The sequence below is a fragment of the Tenrec ecaudatus genome, chromosome 3 (genome assembly GCF_050624435.1).
Source record: "Tenrec ecaudatus isolate mTenEca1 chromosome 3, mTenEca1.hap1, whole genome shotgun sequence".
Classification (NCBI taxonomy): Eukaryota; Metazoa; Chordata; class Mammalia; order Afrosoricida; family Tenrecidae; genus Tenrec; species Tenrec ecaudatus.
Genome location: NC_134532.1, coordinates 3,762,682 through 3,782,896, shown reverse-complemented (window position 1 = coordinate 3,782,896; position 20,215 = coordinate 3,762,682). Strand labels below are relative to the sequence as shown.

Below are 20,215 nucleotides of genomic sequence, written 5' to 3'. Positions count from 1 at the left end.
AGCTTCTTCTTGGGCCCAGTTCTCTTCAGTGTATGAGGGCACTTCAAACAATTTGTGGAACAATGGAGTTAAAAAATTTCCTGGGGATGTCTTGAAAGCCTCTCAGGCTGTGGGTCACCGGGCAGATTGTGTTTGTTCCCTGTCCTGGTGCTGTCCTCTGAGCACAAACACTTGAGATTTCTAGTAAGTCCAGTCCAGTGCTCTTTTTGCTTATGGTGAATGCACTAGGGTGCCTTGCGTCCTTCTGGGAAGAAATTCAGGGAGCTGCGTGCACTTGCCGTAAGTGAGAAGCGCACCAAACTGGGTTTAATAGAAATCTCGTCATTGACTTTTGAGTTTTATATTTCTTCTTTTTGTTCAACATTTTTGGAATGATAATTTCTGCTCTGAAACTAATTTTTTAGAGATCTACTTTGAAAGTCTAGGATAATATTTATGAATGAGGTAGCCACAACGGCTGCACACCTTTTAACATAGTAATAAGGCTGTCTACGTTTAAGTTCTCCCTTTGCAATGATTTTTTAAACAATGATTTTTTTTACCAGTGGAAATATTTCCAATACAGAATATTTATCTTGGTTGGGTTTTTTATTTTAGTTTTCTTTTTGTTCTTTGTTTTTTTAATCACCACAGACATTGGTGTTGAACAGGTATATATAGTAATTGAGGTAAATAGATATCAATTAAAATTTTGACCAACGTGGTCTCGCATACTTTGGGCTGTTATCAGGAGAGACCAGGTCCTTGGTAGAGGGTCAATGACAGGGAGGAAGACCCTCCATCAGATGAATTGCCACAGTAGCTCCAACAAAACCTTCAAGCTGAACAATTGTGAGGCTGCTGCAGGACCAGGTGGCCTTCCGTTGTGCTATCATAGGGTTATTCTGAGCGCAAATCTGCTGGATGGCCCTTTGAAAACAGTCTTCTAGCCCTGAAGGTATAGTTTGTTACAGTTGGGCGGCTACTGCAAGGTCAGCAGTTCAAAACCACCTTGAGACTTTCCACTCCCCTAAAGAGTTCCAGTCTTGGAAACACAAAAGGATAGTGAGTTGGGCTTTTTGTTTGAACATATTACATTGTCACCTGAAATTATGAAAGGGGCCTACTCTAATCCAAAGCACTTGATTTCTAGTTGGGAATTCCTCAATAGTTTAGAGAACCATTGACCATATCAGTTAAATTTTTGTTTTCTCATTTGGGAATGGGTATAATTATAATTTCATTGTCCTTCAGAATTTGCATAACAGGAGTGCATATCAAGTAGATAAGAAATTAGGCTAAAATGATGACGTTTTACATAAATGGTATAAATATACTAGCATCCTGAAAGGGTTAACTCATTGCCAAGGAGTGGGTTCCCTCACAGAGTGGCCCTGTGAGACAGAGCAGAGCTTCCCTTTGGGCTTCTGAGCCTGTAAATCACTACAGGAGCAGAAAGCCTCTCCTTTTTCCCAAAGAATAGGTGGTGGGTTCGAACTGCTGACCAGCCCAAAGAGTAACCCACTCAGCCGCCAGGGTTCCTTTTCCAAAAGAAGTACCTCCCTTTTAGTCTAGTTCTCTGATAATGCTATTTAGTCCACAGTAAGAGGTTGTGACACAGGAAGCTAAAGTTTATTTGGATCACTTATGGCACACCATGCTAGCCATTTCCCCCCTCCTTTTATACCCCACTTATATTCTCAGACATGATAAAGAAACTGAGCAATGAACTACATAGAGTTAACAGAATATTACTAACTACGTTGAAACCCAGACTTGCCAGATTCTGAACCATGTGCTCTCTTTACTGCTTTTCACGTAAGTAAATCTGATTTAATAAATTAAATAAACTGAATCATTACAAATCTATAATATGCACAGCTGGACAAAGTGTGCTGATATCTTAATTACATGCTTGAAAGATGCACCAGTGGTAAAGGGTGCCAAGTTGTTCAACAACCTGAATGTAAGCGATACGCAGCAGGACAGACGGAACACTACTCGACTTTCAGCACCTCAGCTTTAAAAGGAAGAAGCTCATCCTTGAAGTGGTTTGTGTGATCTGTTATTGCTCTCCAAAGAGGCTACACACTGGGTTGCTAACTGTAAGGTCTGCAGTGGGCGCCACCAGCTGCTCCACAGGAGAAAGATCTGGCTTTCGTTTCCTGTAAAGAGTTACAGTCTCAGAAACTCGCCGGGGGACTTCTACCCAGTCTTGTTGGGTGGGTCACTATGAGCCTTCATGGACTCGATGACAGTTGAGTTTAGTTTCTTTTTATCACCAGTTAGTATATGTCCTGCCAAGGTACACAGACAAACAATATATAACGATACCAACCAGAAAATAGAAAATCATTTCTTGGGGGGTCGTCTGCTTCTCTAACAATGCTCACCAAAGCTTTCCAAAGATTTCAGCATGTTTAGTAACAATAAAAGGCAGTTAATCTCCATGAGCTTACGTGCACCAAACAAAACATAGTGTTTTACGAATATTGTACATCTTCCTAACAATCGGCAATGGACAGTAACAAAGACAAAGCTGACCCTTGTCATAGCAAGCATCTTATACTCCTTTATTACAAGGTAAGATTATCAAAACTGTAATTCTTTGCTGAAATAGAAAGTCCTGTCTTTCTACCACAGAGCAGACGGTGGTTTTGAACTGCTGATCTTGCTAATCAAACCCCAATGAGTTAACCGCTATGCTTCCAGGACTCCTAGGTTCCTAAAATTTCCCCTCTCTATGGCATCCTGGTTGCCCAGTAGTGAAAGCCTGAGCTACCAACTGAAAAATCCATCGGTCAAATGTACAAGTTACTCTGCAGGAAGAAAGCTGTAACCATCTACTTCTGTAAGGATTTACAAAAGCTTATTCTGAGCCACTGGTTGGCTCTGAGTCGAAATTAACTTGATGGCAATGGGATATGTAGATTACCAATATTTTACACTACTAAAAGTAAAATAAAAAAAAACCTCACTAAAACAAGTAAAATTATACATGTGAAAGAAAAGAGATTGGAAAGTATAAAGTCCAATGTCTCCATTTCCCACATAAACTAAAAATAAGACCAAAACCTTCAGTTCTTTACAAACAACGTAAAAAATGTAGGAGACAATGACAACATGACAACTTGAAAAACCTTCAACCCCCAGGCCGCTCACATCACCCTGAAAGATGTCTTGCAGAACCGCCTTTGCTAAGGATATTCCATGTGTAACTGTGCTTTGTTATTAGAAACTGGGCTTTGACTGTGAACTTCTAAGAATTGTTTCTTTTAGGAGTGGGATTGGTGAAAACTAATAGTCTCTTTAAAAGTAAGAATGTCACACTAAATTGTGCCCATGAAACTTTCAGGATATCTTAAGACTCTTCCAAATTGTCATCATTAAAATGTTTCTAACAATATATTAAGATATACTGATGAAATTATCACCGCACATTTTAAAAATCTATGTTCCTTTAAAACCTATCTTATCAACTATTTGTTGAGTATTAGGGATCTCAAACATAAGACCGAGTTTTCTATGACACAATCTACATAGTGTGTGTTGTTGCTGGGTGCTTTCATTTCCAACCCATAGTGACCCATAGCACAACAGAAAGAAACACTGCCCTAAAGGACCCTATAGGACAATGTAGAACTGCCCTGTGGGTCTTTACAGAGTTAGAAGGTCTTTGCTTTCTCCTGCAGAGTGGTTGGTGGTTTCTAACTGCTGACCTTGTGGTTATCAGCCCCACGATGCCACCTGAATTAAGGGACCAGAAATTGAAAGGTTTCAAAGGTTGATGCAGCACATGAAGCGTCATTCTTCTCTAAAAGGTGGTAGACAGCTACCTAGCCCCAAGCTGGGGAAGACCGATATTCCTGATCACCACCCTATATAAGGCGATCCAATGAAGTGCAATGCATCTATCCAAAGAGAGGACAATATCACTAATATCACGTGCAAGTAAAATTGTGCTGCACAGCACTCAACAGCTGTTATAGCAGTACATGGAAACTCACGTTGAATTCGGAGGGTCGTGCAGTAGGAGCACAATCGTTGTTGACATCAGGTGAATCTTAGCTGAAAATCGGGAAATGTGTCTGTCAGAATTTTTTTTACCATATTTATTCAATTTTTATGTTGGGAAAATGATCCCCAAATCAAAATTATATGAAGAAGAATCAGGCAAGAGGATTAGTGGAAGCTGCGGTATGCAGAGGACAGACATCCTTGCTTGCTGAAAGCAAGGGGGGTTTGAAGCAATTGTTGATGAAGATCAAGGGCGGGAGCCTTCAGTGAGGACTGCTTCCAAATGTAAAGAAAACCAAAATCCTTCCAAACTGACAAATATAAAACATCATGATACATGGAGAAAAGATTGATGCTCGCAGACATCTCATCTTATAGTCAGAAATCAGAAGCTATATTGCATTAAGCAAATCTGCTCCCAGGATCTCTTTGTAAAGTTGAACGACAAGAATGACACTTTGTACTAAGATACACCTGCCCCAATCCATGATATTCTCTGTTGTTTCATGCACATGAATGTTGGGCATGGAGTAAGGAAGACCAAGGAGAATTGATGCATTTCAAATACGGGGTTGGTAAAGAGTATTTAAAGGACTCTGCATTATCAGAAGAGGAGACGAATAGTTGGGAAAAGTGTAGCCAGAAGTTTCCTTAGGAATGAGTTTTGGGGAAAAAAGGAACTGAGGTTTGAGAGACTACTCACATACTCTGGACATGTTGTTAGGAGAGAGAAGTGGAGGAGCAGGAGCCACATCACACTTGGGAAAGTAGAGGGTCATGGATAAAGGGGAAGATCCTTTATTAGAAGAATGTCCACAGTGACTATTAACACAGGACTTAACAACAACAGCTGCGAGAACTGCAAAGGACCAGCCAACTCTACAGAGTGTTATGCATAGTATCACTCTTCAAGGGGGTACCCCCCCCCAAAAAAAAAACAGAATTTTCTTTCAGAGCTAAGTATTTTAATTTTTTTACAAAACAATCTTATCACTCTGCATCACACTTAACATATTGGTCAAATCTGTGATTCCATTCTGGGAAACTTTCAGACTTGTCTCTTTGGATAGTTGATAGCACCTCCCTCAGTTTTTGCTTCCCTTCTTCTATGTCATCAAACTGCTATCCTTTTATGCCCCTCTTCATTCGTGGAAACAAAAAGAAGTCACATGGAGTGAGGATAACTGAGTAAGGTGCACGGGCAAAAGAGGCATTCTATATTTTGCCAAAAATGGTGCCCTGAGATGGCTGCATGAACAGGTGCATTGTCGTGGTAGCAAAATCAGTGCCCCCTCTGCCACAAATCAGGTCTTTTTTTTGTCACAAACTGCTATACAATCTTTTCAGAACCTCTAAATGGTGCCTGGCTATCAAAAGATATAGCGTCTGATGTCTTAAAGTCTTGAAAGCAAACAAGCGGCCATCTAGCTCAGAAGCAACAAAGTCCACAGAGAAGAAGCACACAAGCCTAAGTGAACACGGGGTGCTGAAGGGATCAGGTAGGAGACACCAAAGAACAAAAACCATCACTGTGTGATCACCTTCCCCACATAAAGGCTGAAGACGAATGTGTGCATAAGTAAGTGTGGTGAAGAAGGCTGATGGTGCTTGGCTATAGAGAGATAATAGCATCTGGGGGCTTAAAGGCTTGAAAGTAAACAAGAGGCCATCTAGCCCAGAAGCAACAAAGCCAACATGGAAGCAACACACCAACATGTGTGATCATGAAGGGCCAAGGGGACCAGGTTTCAAGCAACAAAGGCAGGGGGAATAAAATCATATCACCGTGAATGAGGGGAGTGCACCATGGGGACCCAATGCCCATCTGTAGACAACTGGACATCCCTTGCAGAGGGGTAGTGGGGAGGAGATGAGTCACTCAGGGTTCAGTGTAGCAATAATGAAACTCACAACCTTCCTCCAGTTCTTAAATGCTTCCTCCCCCCAACTATCATGATCCCAATTCTTCCTTGCAAACCTGGTTAGACCAGAGGATGCACAGCAGTACAGATGGGATCTGGAAACACAGAGAATCTAGGGCAAATGAAACCCTCAGGACCAAAGGTGAGAGTGGTGATACCGGGAGGGAAGTGGGGGTAGAAATTGGGAACCGATCACGGGGATTTGCATATAACCTCCTTTCTGTGAGATGAGCAACAGAAAAGTGGGTGAAGGGGGACGCCCGGCAGTGTAAGATAAGATAAAATAATAAGTTATAAATAAGTAGGGGTTCAGGAGGTGGGGGATGGGGAGGGAGGGGAGAGGAAGGGAAAATGGAAAATGAGGAGCTGATTCCAGGAACCCAAGCAGAAGGAGAGTTTTGAGAATGATGAGGGCAATGAATATATTAGTGTGCTTTACACAATTGATATATGTATGGATTGTGATAAGAGTTGTATGAGCCCCAATAAAATGATTTTTTAAAAAAAAAGAAAACTTGAATAAGTCTGACCTGGTGGAACGAGCTACAAATGCACTACAAGTGTACATTTTGTCCGTTCTGGAAGTTGACAGACATCCAGAAAGAGGTTTGTCATCATTGGACATTTCACCATTTTTGAAATGGGAAAACCATGTGTACACTTGAGTTTTTCCCATAGTGCTATCCTTGTAAGCTGTGTTCAACATCACAACGGTTTATGTGGCATTTTTCCTGAGGAGGAAACAAAATTTCACAGCCACACACTGTTCTCTTAAATCGTCCATCACAAAAAACTAGGTTCGAGCAAAATGACATGAACAATGACCAGAAAGAATTTCCCCCAGGAGACACCACTGGGTACACTAACTCAAAATGAGCTGCTCAATGATGTTCGCCTAACAGGAAGTACTCCAAAAGCTCCACCTAGTGGGAGCTCTTTTCCAATTTTTGGGGGGTGGGTACCCCCTTGTAAGTCAGAACCAATATGATGGGACCACAGAACAATCTCTATATAAAAATACATAAAATTGTGAAATTTAAATCTGAAAAAATAATCAAAATAAAAAGATATCAGGAAAATGGCACTGGTTCTAAGAGATGAAGAGATACAAAGATGCAAAGTTAAAATGTTCTCTTCTCACAAATTCCTTGACTATAATAAATTTAACTTAGTGTCATTGAGTTGATTCTTATAGGACAGGTAAGACTGCCCTGTTTTCCAAGACTGTACCTCTTTACGGGAAGAGAACACTGATGAAGAGTGGCTGGTGGTTTTGACCTTGAGATAAGATAAGATAGCAGATAACCTTAACTTAAGATAACCTTGAGATAAGAGAGCAGATAACCTTAACTGCTGACAGCTCAGTTTGTAACCGCTAAGCAACTGGGTTCCATAAAAAATTTAGGTCTCTTAATTTTATGTGTCCTATATATCTGAAGATGTACATAAATGTCAAGACCCTAATTTTAAATGTACCTGAAACTACCTGTAGTTATGTGTGATAAATAATATCATAAAAAAGAGTATAATTTTGCTCAAGCAAATCATCAATAGAATGAAAGACAAAGGTAAATAATCATAAAGCAAACTCCAAAAATAAACTGAAGACATTAGAAAAGGGAAAAAATAAATCATGAAAGCAAAATAAATTATACAAAAATTAGTGCACACAATAGAATGGTCCACTATGAGAGTCTGGTGATAACTTGTTTTCTCACTTTTTTTGATAATTCAGTAATTTTTTCTAAAAAAAGAAAGCAAAATAATTAACTCAGAATAGTTGGTTCATGAAACCCAATGATGAAATGATTGTAGTATCAATTTTGTGACACAGGACTATGTACAGGCACTTTGTGAGGAAAAACTCCACATGAAATGGAAGCTGCAGGCAACTAATAACTGCCAGATTCTGTATAAAGACATCTAATATTCTAATCACTTGTGATATAAATTATATATCATCCTAAAAATAGCATTTTTAAATTCTCCTTAATTTTTTTCAAAGATCATTTATTGGACTCTTTTAATAATCCATATGCATCAAGCATATTCATACATATGTTGCCATCATTATTTTCTAAGCATTTACTTTCTATTTGAGCCCTTGGCATCATCTCTTCTATTTCCCTCCCTCCCCCCATGACCCTTTGATATATTATAAATTATTATTACTATCATATCTTACACCCACTGCTGTCTCCCTTCTTCCATGGTTTCTGTTGCTCATCCCCCTGGGGGAGGGTGGTGCTGGTGGTTAGTGTGGATCATTGTAATCATTTCCCTCTTCCTCCCCTCCTCTCCCACCCTAGCCTCCTGTAATCACTACTCCCTTTTCTCTTCCTGAAGGCTTTATCTGACCTGAATTCTGTGTGTCCTGAGTTCTTATCTGTACCAGTGCACAAGCTCCAGTCTAGCCAGAACTGACGGCAGGACTGGGGTCATGATAGTGGGGGTGGGGGGGCTGGGGTTAAGGAAGTCTCAAAGAATCAGAGGAAAATTGTGTATCATCCATCCTACACTGCGCCCTGGTTGACTCGTACCTTCCTTGTGACCCTCTGTGAGGGGATGCTCTATTGTCCACAGATGGGTTTGGTAACTGTACTTCACCCCCCTCATTCACAACAATATGTTTTCTTTTGTTTGTGGTCTTCTGATGCCTCTTATACTATTCCTTTGATGCCTCCTAATTGCACAGGCTGGAATGCTTCTTCCTTGTGGGCTTTGTTGCTTCTCAGCTAGATGGCCACTTGTTTACCTTCAAACCTTTAATACCTCAGACACTATATCTTTTGATAGCTGAGCACCATCAGCTTTCTTCACCACATTTACTCATGAACCCATTTTGCCTTCAGCGGTGTGCTGGGAAGGTGAGCATCATAGAATGCCAGGTTTATACATACATTCAACAAATGATTTTGACACATATCAATGTAGATTTAAAGATAATAATTTTAAAATTATCTCTCAAGTAAAAATATTACATATTTCTATTTTAAGACTTGAGATGGATAACAAGAAAATTGCTTACTTAAAAATCCAAATGAATTAAATAGGAAGAATTTTTAACTTTATAAAATATGACACATGGATAAAAATTCTACTATAAAAACATACGTGTTTAATAGCTAAAAAATCCTCATATCCGGGGAATTAAACATAGAGAGAATACAAAATTAACATCTTTTGATCTTTTAAATGTAGAGATATCCCATTGTATAAAAAAATTATTCTGTCTAAAAAACTGAATCATACTGGAAACTAATACTTCCGAGTTGTTAAAGCAAGAGAAAAACCAAGCGTCATCCAGTGGATTGACTCAGAGTAACCCAATATTGGATTCTCAGTGCTTTAAGTCTTTATCTGAACAGACAGTCTTCTCTTGCTTCCTGGGGACCAGATAATGGGTTTGAACAGCCAGCCATCATTGTTTTAACACTTAAGTAACACCATTATATGAATCACACTGATTTCCCCATTTTTGGGGTGTTTTTTTTTTTAGTTTTTCAAATTAATTGCACCTGCCTTGAAGAGATTTTTGAAATTTGTAAACTCACTGTGTAGAAATTTTAACTTTGAGTTGAAACTTAAATTCAGTGCCATTTGAATTCAGTACAATTTTCTATTGTATGTAAGAGGCACAGATATATGAGTTGAACTGATCTGACATCTAGTTCTTAAGATCTTTAGAAAAATATTTTCAGGGAATTTGACTGAACTTTGCAAGGGAATCTGGAAGGAACTCTGGTGACACTGCCGTGTAGATGTAGCTGCCCTGCGGCACAAAGGTGAAGCACTTCATTGACAGCTGCACTATGGGTAAGTGTCATAGATGGCAAGGGGTTTGAGGGAATCTTTGGTAAACTATGGTTAAGAAAGGAGAAAGGAACTATGTATTATTTAATAAATGTATACTATTTAAATATGATATTTAAATATAAAAATATACACTTTAACATACTCTATCATATAATATTTATATATTAAATATATAGCATAAATAGGATAACTCATATTTATATATAGTATTAATGATATAAATATTTAACTATATAAATATAATATTTATAATACAATTTATTATATATAACTATAATAGTTATCTATTAAACCTAGTCTATAAATTTATATTTATATATGTTTAATATATAATATTTAAATATATAAAGGAAATAATGAGCCCGATGTCTATTACTATTCAAATAAAAAATTAAATCATCTCTAAGATTTTAGTTTAATGTACTCACTGTTCATAAAAAAAATAATAAAAGTTATCTATCCTGATCTAGTTGTTTCCTGCAAAAGATTTGCTCTGCAAATTAAATCCTTCGACTGACCACAAAATTGAAGAAAAAGGAAGGAGAGATGGAGGAGGGGAAACATACACACACAATCTTGTGAAATTCAATTACATAGCAGCATAGAGTGTACTGAAGAAACAACCATGTATTTCACTTTTTGAGAAATTCTTCAGGCCTAGGAGAAGGTTCAAAGTTGGCAAAGTCTTTTTGGAAAGGAACATGGATGCATCTGATAGCTAGGCGTGAATCAGCAGCAGCCTCCAGCCATGTTACAGTACATTTTGCCTTGCTCTTGGAAGACTTGATCAGAAACTGAAACACTCTAGTCAACAGACAGAAGTTTCAAAGCCTTGTGTAGAAACATCTTTGGGCTAATTTTTTTTAAATGATATTAAGCTCTTAGAGTTTCCTACAGTATTTTGTATACATGCTTGCTTTTTTATATCCCAAAATAAATACATGTCAAGGAATGCTATTCATTGATCCTATGATCCTATTTAGTCAATCATTTTCCTGAAATGTTCTTGTGATAAGTTAAATTTTAGAATTTAATTACAAAAACCTAATGACAGTCTGTCATATAAAACACTTCTTGTTTCTTTGGAATCTTCAGTTCAGTGCAATGAGATTTATACTAGGTCATAAGGCATTGTGCTTAATAAGTATGCTCCTGGGTTTCTTCACACCATGAGCCCTTATCATTGCTTTCTAGAGTCCAAGTTGATTTGTGCTTTAGCAGTTTTTTGCATGCTAAGGTAAATCACTCTAGGTTTCAGTAATTAATTTAACAAAAATAACTAGCAACCTCTAACTACTCAAAATCTACAGCAATCACCTAGATGCATGTGTATGTGTTATATACTTATAATGTCAAATACATAAAGTGCAATAGGGAGAGCAAACATCACCTAATCTGATGAACGTAGAAACATAATCTTAATTATTCATAAATAAAATTCAATAATATGAAATACATCTCAAAAATGGTATTAAGCTTTAAAAGCTGAGAACATTTATTATTAAGCACTCTCTTTCCCAAGACCATTTACAATCTATGCTATTCCTGAATATCTTTATAAACCAAGTTTACAAAAGTATTTTAAAATAGGCTATCAAAAATCCAAGATGTTTGTAAAATTTGGAAATCATTTTTATTCAAACATGACATTAAACATATTTTTAAATTAGATGTCATCTCTGTTTCTCAGCTTTTCCAAATAAAGTTGCTCACAGTATTTCAAAAGGTATTCAGTGTGCGCAACAGTTTTATGAGACAATATTTTCTCCAACATCTCCATCTGCTGGTTTAGAGGGAAATAGATATTTCCTTAACCGTGTCTTTGAATTCAAAATTTTTATTATTTATCTTGTATTATGAACTTGAAATACAATGCTACTAAATTATCCAAAATAATAAGGTCATAACTATTTTTCAAAATCATTCTCCAAAAAAATAAATAAATAAAAGACTTTGAAGAATAATTAAATTTTTAACATTTAAATCCCCAATCCTTGTTAAATCACTGTGTATAACCCTATCAGACAATTTTGTTTTAAACAAATTTTAATATCAAAAATAGTGTAAATATTATTACTTTTTAAATAGGAAAAAACTGTTTTCCTTAAAATTTGCCTTTTTTCCTATAATGTAAATATGCGGTATATGCAAATGTGCCAATTATAATTTATTTTCACAATAGGGACTTTTTAAGTTACTTTATAAATGACTTGAGTATTATAATAAACAAAAACTAGAAGAGCATCACATCACACATGGAAGTGTTTAACTCTAAACAGTGTGCGCTGAAGGTGTCAGCGCTACCAGGCATGGGAGGTATTTGAAAGAACAGGGGAAAAGGGTTATAAAATGATTTTGAGAATGATGAGGGCAACGAATGTATAAGAGTGCTTTACTCAATTGATATATGTATGGATTGTGATGAGTTGTATAATCCCCAATAAAATTATTTATTAAAAAATTAATTACCAGTCATTTATTCTCTGACACTAACATAGTACTGTAGAAATATTTATTGAAGGAATGTATGAATTAGTAATTTTTTTCAAATGCTCAATATATCAGATTTTAGTTTCAATTTGTTCCTAGGTTTATGCTTTGTGGTTTCTCATGATGAAGCCTTATTTCTTTTAATAACCTTCCTGAAAGAAAGAAAAACATGCATGCATTGTAGATCTCCCTCTTAAGAGGAACAGAGAGGAGGGAGGGAAAGAGGGCCTGAAGGGGAGGGGAGGGAAAGAGAGGAAGGAATTAGAATTCTCAGGTACCCATGGAAACAAATGGGAACAAACAGGTACTTCCTTTATCCCACTGTGACTGTGAAAGCGAAGGCTGTGGGCGTTCTGAGTGATGCTTGCGGAATATAATGGCTGCATGTGGTTTGCATAATCTTAACCTAGTCACTGGGTCCTTAAAGCAAAGTCAAGCTTGGCAATTCCAAATAATTCTTCCATCTGATAAAGGCGATTAAATTAGTAAACCAATACCATTTCCCTTTTGAAAAAAAACAACAATTGAGCTGTAAAACTCCATGTTCTTAATACACAAACTTAACCCAATAGGCCATACTATATGTGTAGGTTGGTGATGCGTATTATTTTAATAATGGAATTAAAGAGCAAAATCACTTCGATTTATTGGAACTGTGGGATAAAACTGTTTTGGCCTTATCTAGCAAAATATTTCATCCTTCTGCTCCCGCTTCATACAGGAAAGCAGTACAGACTCTGCTAGAGGAAAATATAAAAATAAATAAATAGATTAAAATGTTGGAATAAAACCTTGAGTATAATTTAAAATTTAAATTTTAAATGACCAATTTTCTTATTTTTCCATTAAAGATGTCCATTTACTCTTGCCTCTGTGGGTGTTATTCTAGAATATCTTTCTCTCTGCAGAGAAAATAATTTTGTATGTTCTATTACTCTTAGCAATACATAACCAAATCAGTAAGACTATAAATGTCCCAGTTTATGTATATAATCTCTAAATTGGAAAATCCCTACCACAATGAAGCAACTGAGTCACAAAAGTTAAGTGATTTGCCCGGTTAATGAGTCAATGTTAACCCCAGAAGAGTCTAACTAATGGCTATTTCTTCTGTAACAATGTACCTGACCAGTTCTCTTCAGCCATCTACAGGACTACTTGTGACATGGGAAATTCACAACATCATTATTCTGAATCTCAATATCCACAATTGTAAAACATTTTCAGTTCTTTAGAAGAATTTCTGTTAGCGTCTTAAAATCATCTTATAATTAGCGTTAGTGTCTTATAATCCATGAAGGAATAATTCTGGAGTCTGAACACACACACATGTTTTAATTTTAAGTAAATTTTCTGAGGGGCAAAAGCAAACAAAAAAAATAAGCTTATGAAATCTATGCAACAAGAATATTTGATGACTTCTAACTTCTCAGAACTACTGATAAATTAGTTGGTAGTTTTACTCTATTTTTAAATCAAACATGTATATATAACTATGTTCCTTCCGTGAAAATTCATATATATATATATATATATACATGAATATTCAATATGCATCAGAACTGGCTCGATGGTACCTAGTAACAACTTCACAATAACACACATATATCAAATATACATATACAGCACATTTCATCTGAATATCTTATTCTACCAGTTACGTTAAGAAATTAATCTATCCACGCATGTTGTGATTAAGAGACTAAGAAATCACTTAACATAAACTCGCCATAATCTTCAACGTTGCAAGCTCCAACATTGAAAAGGTGTTAATGTGGAAAGCACTGTTTGTTTGTTTGTTTGTTTAAGTGAAGATATTATTCCTCAGTAAGCTCCTCTCGTTGCACCAATGGATGATCTTTTCAATCACTGACCATTTTTCAAACCAAAGCAAAACTTGCAAATGTTTGCACTTTACTTTTTTGAATCTTCCTCGTTCATATTGACATGAGGGTGTCTTTCTTCAGATCCTCTGACTTTCAAAGCATGTTGATTCGAATGTGCAATTATAGACCGCGAAATGTGCTACAGTGGCTTATCAAACTTTGGATTCAAGAGGGGGAAAAAAGAAAACTACTTGTTATCAAGCAAATTGTCTAAATCAAGTAGGTAAATTAATCAAACATGAGAACCTTCAGAAAATAACCTACACGTGTTGCTTTGTGTGTGTGTGTGTATAATTACAATTTTCCAAAATAATTTTACAGACTCTCTCTCCCCTCTTCTCCTCTGCTCTCCTCCCCTCCCCTCTCCGCTCATCTCCTGTCCTTTCTTCTCCTTTCTCCTTTTCGCTGTTGATATTATCATTTGAAGACTATAGCCCCAACGATTTCTTATATCTACTCTCCATAAACAATGAATTGGTAGACTTATAAAGTGACCGCAAGCCATGGCCCTGTTCGGAGAACCGCGTTTCCATTCTCCATTTGTTAGAACGACTCTCGTTTCAAAAGGAGTTGACGGTGACCCGGACTATCACAATCAAGCTAACCATCCAATATATTAGGGCTTAATCTGGATAAGTGGGAGGGCTCCCAGCTGTCTGTCTAATGTGAGAACACCGCAGTTGGGCATTTCCTGCGGTGATTTTCTGCTCGCTTCTTTGCACTGTAGCCAGGTGGTTGGGTGAGCCGTCTTCGACACCCCCCCCCCCCCCAATGATAACTATAAAATTAAAGCTGAGAACATCGCAGCGGAGAGAATCACCCAGCCAGGCGGCAGAAAATGATGGCAGCGGCTGCCAAGAGGGCAGGAGGGGCAGTCCCGGAGCTGTGCTGCACTACCCACGCCAGCGCAGCGGAGGGGCCTTGGGCCACAGCCAGTCTCACAAGCCTCGCCTAGAAGGAGATACCTAATGGCTAGTGTTCTGTTACTTTTTCGGGAAGCTGGATGGAGCTTCCTCCGGGATCCCAGAGCACGACGAAGCAGGGGGTGGGGGTGGTAGGGCTAACATGGAGAACTGCAAAGATTAAAATGGCTGATCAGAGACTTGGGATTGTCAAACTCGGCTGGATCCCGGTGCATTTGGATCGGATCTTTTCCTTATTGCTCGGAATGCTGGGGGCCTCCCCTCCCTGAGAACAAAGCCGGGCTGGCCCACAGACCGTTGCATCTTCCCTTTGGATTTGAGAAGCAGATGCTCCTTGGAGGAGCAGGAAATTGACAGCACACGCCCCCAGTCCTACCCCCCCCCCCCCAGCCAGGCCCGGACCTGCGTCAGCCTCCCCACTCGCTGTCGTTCTTGGGTGGGCGTTATGTAACAACCCTATGCCAACTTCAGGGCCGTCTTAATAACTTGTCCCGTTGGGGAGGAGAACGTGGACACCACGAAGCTGCAGGAATAGCCCCTAACTGGGCCTGCAGCTGCCAGGGCGGGAGGCGGTGGGCCCTCTGGGGACCTGTCCAACAGCAAGGCAGCCAGCCCTGGGGAATAGCGTGTTCGTCGAGGCAGGGTGCCAATGGGCGCGCAAGGGGTGAGGGGCGGAAGTGGGCAGGGCTTCTCTGGAAGCATAGGCAATGATCAAGGAAGCCTCCCCCACCTCCCACCCTGGTGCTGGCTCCCCAGTGAGCACTCTTCAGTGCTCCTCGCCTCCTCTTCACCACCCCCGCCAAGCCAGCTGGGGTCCCAGAGACTGCAGCCACATGCTTCCTCTCCATCACATGCACGCGCGTGTGCAGTCACTGACACGCGCGCGCGCACACACGTACACACCACTCCGCACTCCCCCTCGCAGGCTTTCCTCGTGCAGCACTGGAAAAGCATGAATATTCATTACTTACAAGCATTGGTGACTGCGAAGCTGTTTGCTACCTCCAAATTGTCGATGTGAGGTGTCAGTCTGAACTCCGAAGTGGAAAACTGAACCATCCCTACCCGAAATGCACTGTATTCCTGATCTGCGCCCCTTGGAAACAGCCCCCCTGCAAAGAACAAACACCAAGCGAAAGAACAGTGTCAGTGACCAAGAGGGAGCAGAGTGCCTGCCGCCTAGTCTCTCATTCAATAAGCCGGATAAACACCGGACACGGGCATGGGGTCCGTGGTTCACATGTCAGTCAACGGGTCAAGGTGGTGAGAACCCGAGGGGCCAGGTAGGTGGGCAGGGATACTGGTCTTTCCTTGTCATCAGAATCTTTGCATTCAGACCCCGCAAAAATATTAAATCAGAATGGATCCAATCTAGGAGTCAGAAACCTTTGCCTGTGTGTATGAAGCCTTTTTCCTTGGCTTCATCCTAAAAAACAAAATCAAAGCCCAAGGCATGCTTCTTCCAGGCAGTTTAAATCTGGAATGCAGTCAAGGTATGACATAAGTCTACATGACATGAATTAATTTGTCCACTGTGAACAAAGATTATCACCAAATTATGCACAATTCAAAATCATAGCACAAACTGTACCTACCTATCTGTATGCTGTTAGAAGAGACACCAAAAATCAGTCCCCAAAAAACAGGAGAAAGGAAGACAGAAATATGCATAATCTTTTGCATTTCCAAGAAAAGTAGAGCATCCACAAAATGCCTCCTTTTTCTTTTTTTCCTTTTCCTCCTCTTCCTTCTTTGGCTGTTTTCCTCAGCAAATTAGATCCTCTGCATGTTAAGGAAACAATTTTGCATCAAGCTGCTTAGAAAAGCCTTGGGCTCAGGCAGAATAAGCCTGATTTTCCAGGTCCTGCTGGTGGCTGCGGCCGCTGGAGTCCGGAGGACTGGCTGGATGCAGTTTTCAGCCGCGTGGCTGCTGTGGTCCCAGTGACTCCGGATGTTCAGCACCTTCGCATGCACTCTCACACACTCACTCTCGATCGCGCTCTCCTCCTCTCCTCTCTCTCTCTCTCTCTCTCTCTCTCTCTCTCTCTCTCTCTCTCGCTCACACACCACACACACACGCGCGCGCGCGCGCCTGCGTGCCCGCACGCGCACACATACACACACACACAGGGACACACACACACAGGGACACACACAGACGCACATACAGGAAAGCAAGTCATAGAGAGGGACGGGCAGTTCTCGACGCGCGTGCGCGACTCCAGGAAGGCGGCGAGAACGCGCACTCAACCCTCCCCGGGCCCGTGTCCGTCTCTCCGCACCCCTCCAGCGGCGGGGCGCGCGAGCCTCAGGACCAGTCGGAAGCTGCCTGGGAAAGGAGATACTTGGGCTCCGAAGCTACAGCTCCCGGGAGCCCCTAAGGAGCCCCTGAGCCTTTCAGCACCGAGGACAGCGCCTGGCTCCTACCAAGGCGAAGCCTTGCTATGGCTGCCTCTGCCGGATGGAGAAGCTCTGACCCTGAACTAAATGCAGCAAAGCTGATTGCAGGCTTCTGTGCAAGAGAAGCCGAGTGAAGAATTGCTCTGCGTAGAGTGTTCGCACCTAAGGCTCTACTGTACTAAGCTACAAGCAATTCTGATTTTCATCTTCTATCTAGAAATCCACCTAGAGAGGCATGCCACATCCACGCCCTCTGACTCAGTAAAAAGGCAAACCAGCTAACAAAACATCAATTGAAGAAGTATTACAGAATTGTGAATTTTAGCTCCGTATGATATAGCCATGATCCAAGAGAAATGTAACACTCCGTCTTTAAAGGTTACATACAGCTAGATAGGAGGCAATCAATGGTGGAATCTTTGAAACACTTTGTACAGGATTCCCATCTTTAGAGTGAACCCCATGAAGACTGTCACGCGGACTTGCAGAGGCAAAATTCCTGCCAGTCTCTCTCACAGCCTTCAGGGCAGACTTCTTTTCCTTGTAGTGACATGTGAATTTGTCCCTGAGAAACCCGTTCTTCGTATGGATTGAAAGCCTGTGATGGTTTCTGGAAAGGCTAGTTGAAGGAGGAGATTAGAAGGAGCTGGTCTAGAAAGGACACAGAGCAGCAGAATCTCTCCCAGAGACTTAGTTAGAAACCGGCTACCCACATCACGTCTGGCTTGTAAATTTTGAAAAATGACTGCCCACAAAATGCAAGCTACCCGATATGCTGAAAATAGGAGCTTGAGATCACAGAGAAATGAAATTAGGTATGAAAAGTTGGTGGGAAGAGATTTGGATTGAAGATTGGCTTTCCCCACCACTTTGGCAATGCCCCTCAACTGTCTCAGAAATTCCTCATCATGTTTTATGATTTTTGTGGCTTAAACAAATATAGGAAAGAGGACTGAGTGCAAGGGGCTCATTGTAAGAGGCAAGAGATTGAAGTCCACAACAGCAAAGATATGTTCATATTCCTGAATGTCTATCATATTGCCTTCTTGTGCAATTGTCTTATGAATACCAGGCTTGCAACCTTCTCATTACTTAAATCATCTCTACTTGTCCCCAAACCATGCTAGGTCTCAAATTCTACATTCCAAAAATGAGCAGAATGAGCAGGTTGTGAATGGTGTCTTCTCTGACACTCAAATCCTCTAGTTATGTGATTTCCAGTGATAGTATCTCATTTTTGTTTGTAAATATAGATCCCTAAATTTAAACAGTAAGAACAACTGTGATCTGTATTTACATACCACAGATAAAGCACTGTCTCCTAATGCTATCGCTAAGAGTTCAGAGAACAAATATGTTGAGAATGATGAGGGCAACGAATGTACAAATGTGCTCTACACAATTGATTGTGATAAGAGTTGTATGTGCCCCCAATAAAATGATTTTTTAAAAAGAGTTACTTCAGTCTATTATTAGATACAACACATTATATATAAAAGAAATCGTTGGACAGGGAAAGATATGACAAAATAATAATTTATAAATTATCAAGGGCTCATGAGGGAGTGGGGAGTGGGGCGGGAGGGGAAAAATGAAGAGCTGATGCCAGGGGCTTCAGTGGAGAGCAAATGTTTTGAAAATGATGAGGGTAATAATTGTACAAATGGGCTTTACACAATTGATGTATATATGGAGTGTGATAAGAGTTGTATGAGCCCCTAATATAGCGAGTTTAAAAAAGAATATTAAAAAAAGAAAAGTATTAAAATAATAAGAGATGCAACTTAAATATATATATTCAATTTTCAATGCATAAAGTCATTAGATAGCTCCTATTTAATCATTACTGTTGACATAGGAGCAAAAATTGACTTGAAAATGTGTCCTTTTAATTTGCAGTTTGCAACAAATGATGAAAAGAAAAACTTTCTTCAATTGTTCTTATATTTTTTTCTTATTGAAATTTTCCACAAGAAAAACTTCACTTCTTTTTTAAACTTCACTTTCCTATAAAATAACTTGGAATTAAAGAGATAGGAATGTGAGAAAGAGAAAGCCACTTGAATATAGAGAAGTGGTAAGTGCTGATTAAGGTACATGAGTTAAAAATGTCAGGGTGATTCTATAAACTTTTAATCTTACCTGATTTCAAAGACAGGGACAAATAAACTTAAAACGGACGAAACTGTGGTGTACTAAAGCAAATAGAATTTGATGAATCATAGAGAATTGCCCCCAACCATAACTATAAGAAGTCATGGAAAATGTTAGTGTCTGGTAACTAATTTTAATTAATATGAAAATAAAAATGTTTAGCTGATATTACTTTCAATTTACTCAGGAATCTATTAATTGCCTATCATAAAGTAAGTCATGCCTCCTATGCATATCTTATCTGCAATAACATCATTTTTATTACTACTCTCGTTCTTAAAACTCTTCAAATGCAATGTTTAAATAGCATATAATTCTCAAGCATAAAAAGCTTCGACTTACATGCAATACATTTTTATTAATTAATTAAATAAATTTAAAGTAAAGAGGTTACACAAATAAACAGGATATTTCTGGATTTGTGTGTGTGCGCGTGCATGCGCGTGTTTTTGTGTGAAGCTCTATTGCTCTGTTATAATACTGCAACTGTTAAGGAACTATATTATATATAAAAGTACATACAATTATATTTTAAATTAATTTATAAGTACACATATGTGTATAATTCATCAGTCATAAAATCAGTTGTTATTTTTTTAAACAAACAAAAAGGCATTTAGTCTATAGA

At 39.2% G+C, this 20,215-nt stretch overlaps 1 protein-coding gene across 3 annotated transcripts in view; it reads right to left on the bottom strand.

Annotated features, from left to right (window-relative positions):
* The window catches only part of GRIA2 (glutamate ionotropic receptor AMPA type subunit 2), a 175,645-nt gene extending 158,914 nt beyond the window's left edge, over nt 1-16,731 (bottom strand). For 2 of the 3 annotated variants that reach the window (XM_075544734.1, XM_075544735.1), the window contains exons 1-2: nt 16,629-16,716; nt 16,005-16,145 (exon numbers count right to left, since the gene is read on the bottom strand). In XM_075544734.1, coding sequence (XP_075400849.1) covers nt 16,005-16,145; nt 16,629-16,716 — 229 coding nt within the window. Of the gene's footprint in view, nt 1-16,004; nt 16,146-16,628 lie in introns of all 3 variants that reach the window. The other variant, XM_075544736.1, reaches the window with a different exon arrangement.
* Nucleotides 16,732-20,215: the final 3,484 nt, after the last annotated feature.